Source organism: Callithrix jacchus, chromosome 12 (assembly GCF_049354715.1).
Source record: "Callithrix jacchus isolate 240 chromosome 12, calJac240_pri, whole genome shotgun sequence".
NCBI lineage: Eukaryota > Metazoa > Chordata > Mammalia > Primates > Cebidae > Callithrix > Callithrix jacchus.
Window position 1 is genome coordinate 96,490,744 of NC_133513.1, and position 899 is coordinate 96,491,642.

General features: G+C 75.6%; 1 protein-coding gene across 3 annotated transcripts in view; it reads left to right on the plus strand.

Moving 5' to 3' along the window:
* The first annotated feature begins 107 nt into the window (after positions 1-107).
* The window catches only part of NEURL1 (neuralized E3 ubiquitin protein ligase 1), a 92,512-nt gene continuing 91,720 nt past the window's right edge, over positions 108-899 (plus strand). For all 3 annotated transcript variants that reach the window (XM_035268984.3, XM_078346424.1, XM_035268981.3), the window contains exon 1: positions 108-749. Coding sequence is in view for 1 of the 3 variants with exons in the window: in XM_035268981.3 (XP_035124872.3) it covers positions 665-749 (85 nt within the window). In the remaining 2 variants the exon portion in view is untranslated. The remainder of the gene's footprint in view (positions 750-899) is intronic.

Sequence of the window (899 nt, forward strand, 5' to 3'; positions counted from 1 at the left end):
AGCTGTCACCATAACAACCCGAGAGAGGGAATCCTGGACACGGCCGGGGCGGGGGGCGGGGGCGGCGGCCGCGGGAGGGACCCGGCGCGGGCGGGAGCGCGGCGGTCGGAGGACACCAGCCGCGGTGGGAGCGCCCAGCACGCCCCGCGCTCCGCTGAGCCCCGCTCCATCCACACCCGCCGGCGGGAGGGCACCACGCACGTCGCCGCCGCGGCCGTCCCTGCGGGGCGGTGACAGAGCTCGCCTCGGAGACGCCGAGAGCCAGCTCCGGGGACCCTGACTCTATGGCCCGGGGGGAGCGCGCCGAAGCCGCCGCGCCGCCCACCCTCAGCCGGAACCCGAGCGCCCCCGGGAGGAAGCCGGGAGCCCCGGGCGCCCCCGGCCCCGGCCCAGGGGCCTGCCAGTGGCCCCGGCTCCCGCCGCGGGGCATGGGAGGCAGGTAGCCCTCTCCCACCAGGGCACCCACGGCGGGCGGGACTCGCCAAGGACCGCGAAGTCTCAAAGAGGAAGCAGAAGAGCGGCCTTCCCGCCCCCGGCCGCAGCCCCAGCAGAGCCCTCCCCCGGCGGCGCGCACCGGCGCGCGCACACACTCGCACACCGTACCTCCGCTCCGATCCGGCCTCGCCCCCACCTGCGAGCGCCGAATCCCCTGGGGCCGGATGCCATGGGTAACAACTTCTCCAGTATCCCCTCGCTGCCCCGAGGAAACCCGAACCGCACGCCGCGGGGCCACCCCCAGAACCTCAAAGGTAGGCTCCCCGGCCGACCGGGCGCAGCTGGAGGACTGGGGAGCAGGAGGAGGGCCAGGGAGGTGTGGTTGGGGAGCACTGGCAAACGACACCTGTTGTGCGTGTCTGGAGGCCGGGGCTGCACCTCTGGCGGTGGAGAGGGCTCGGGGT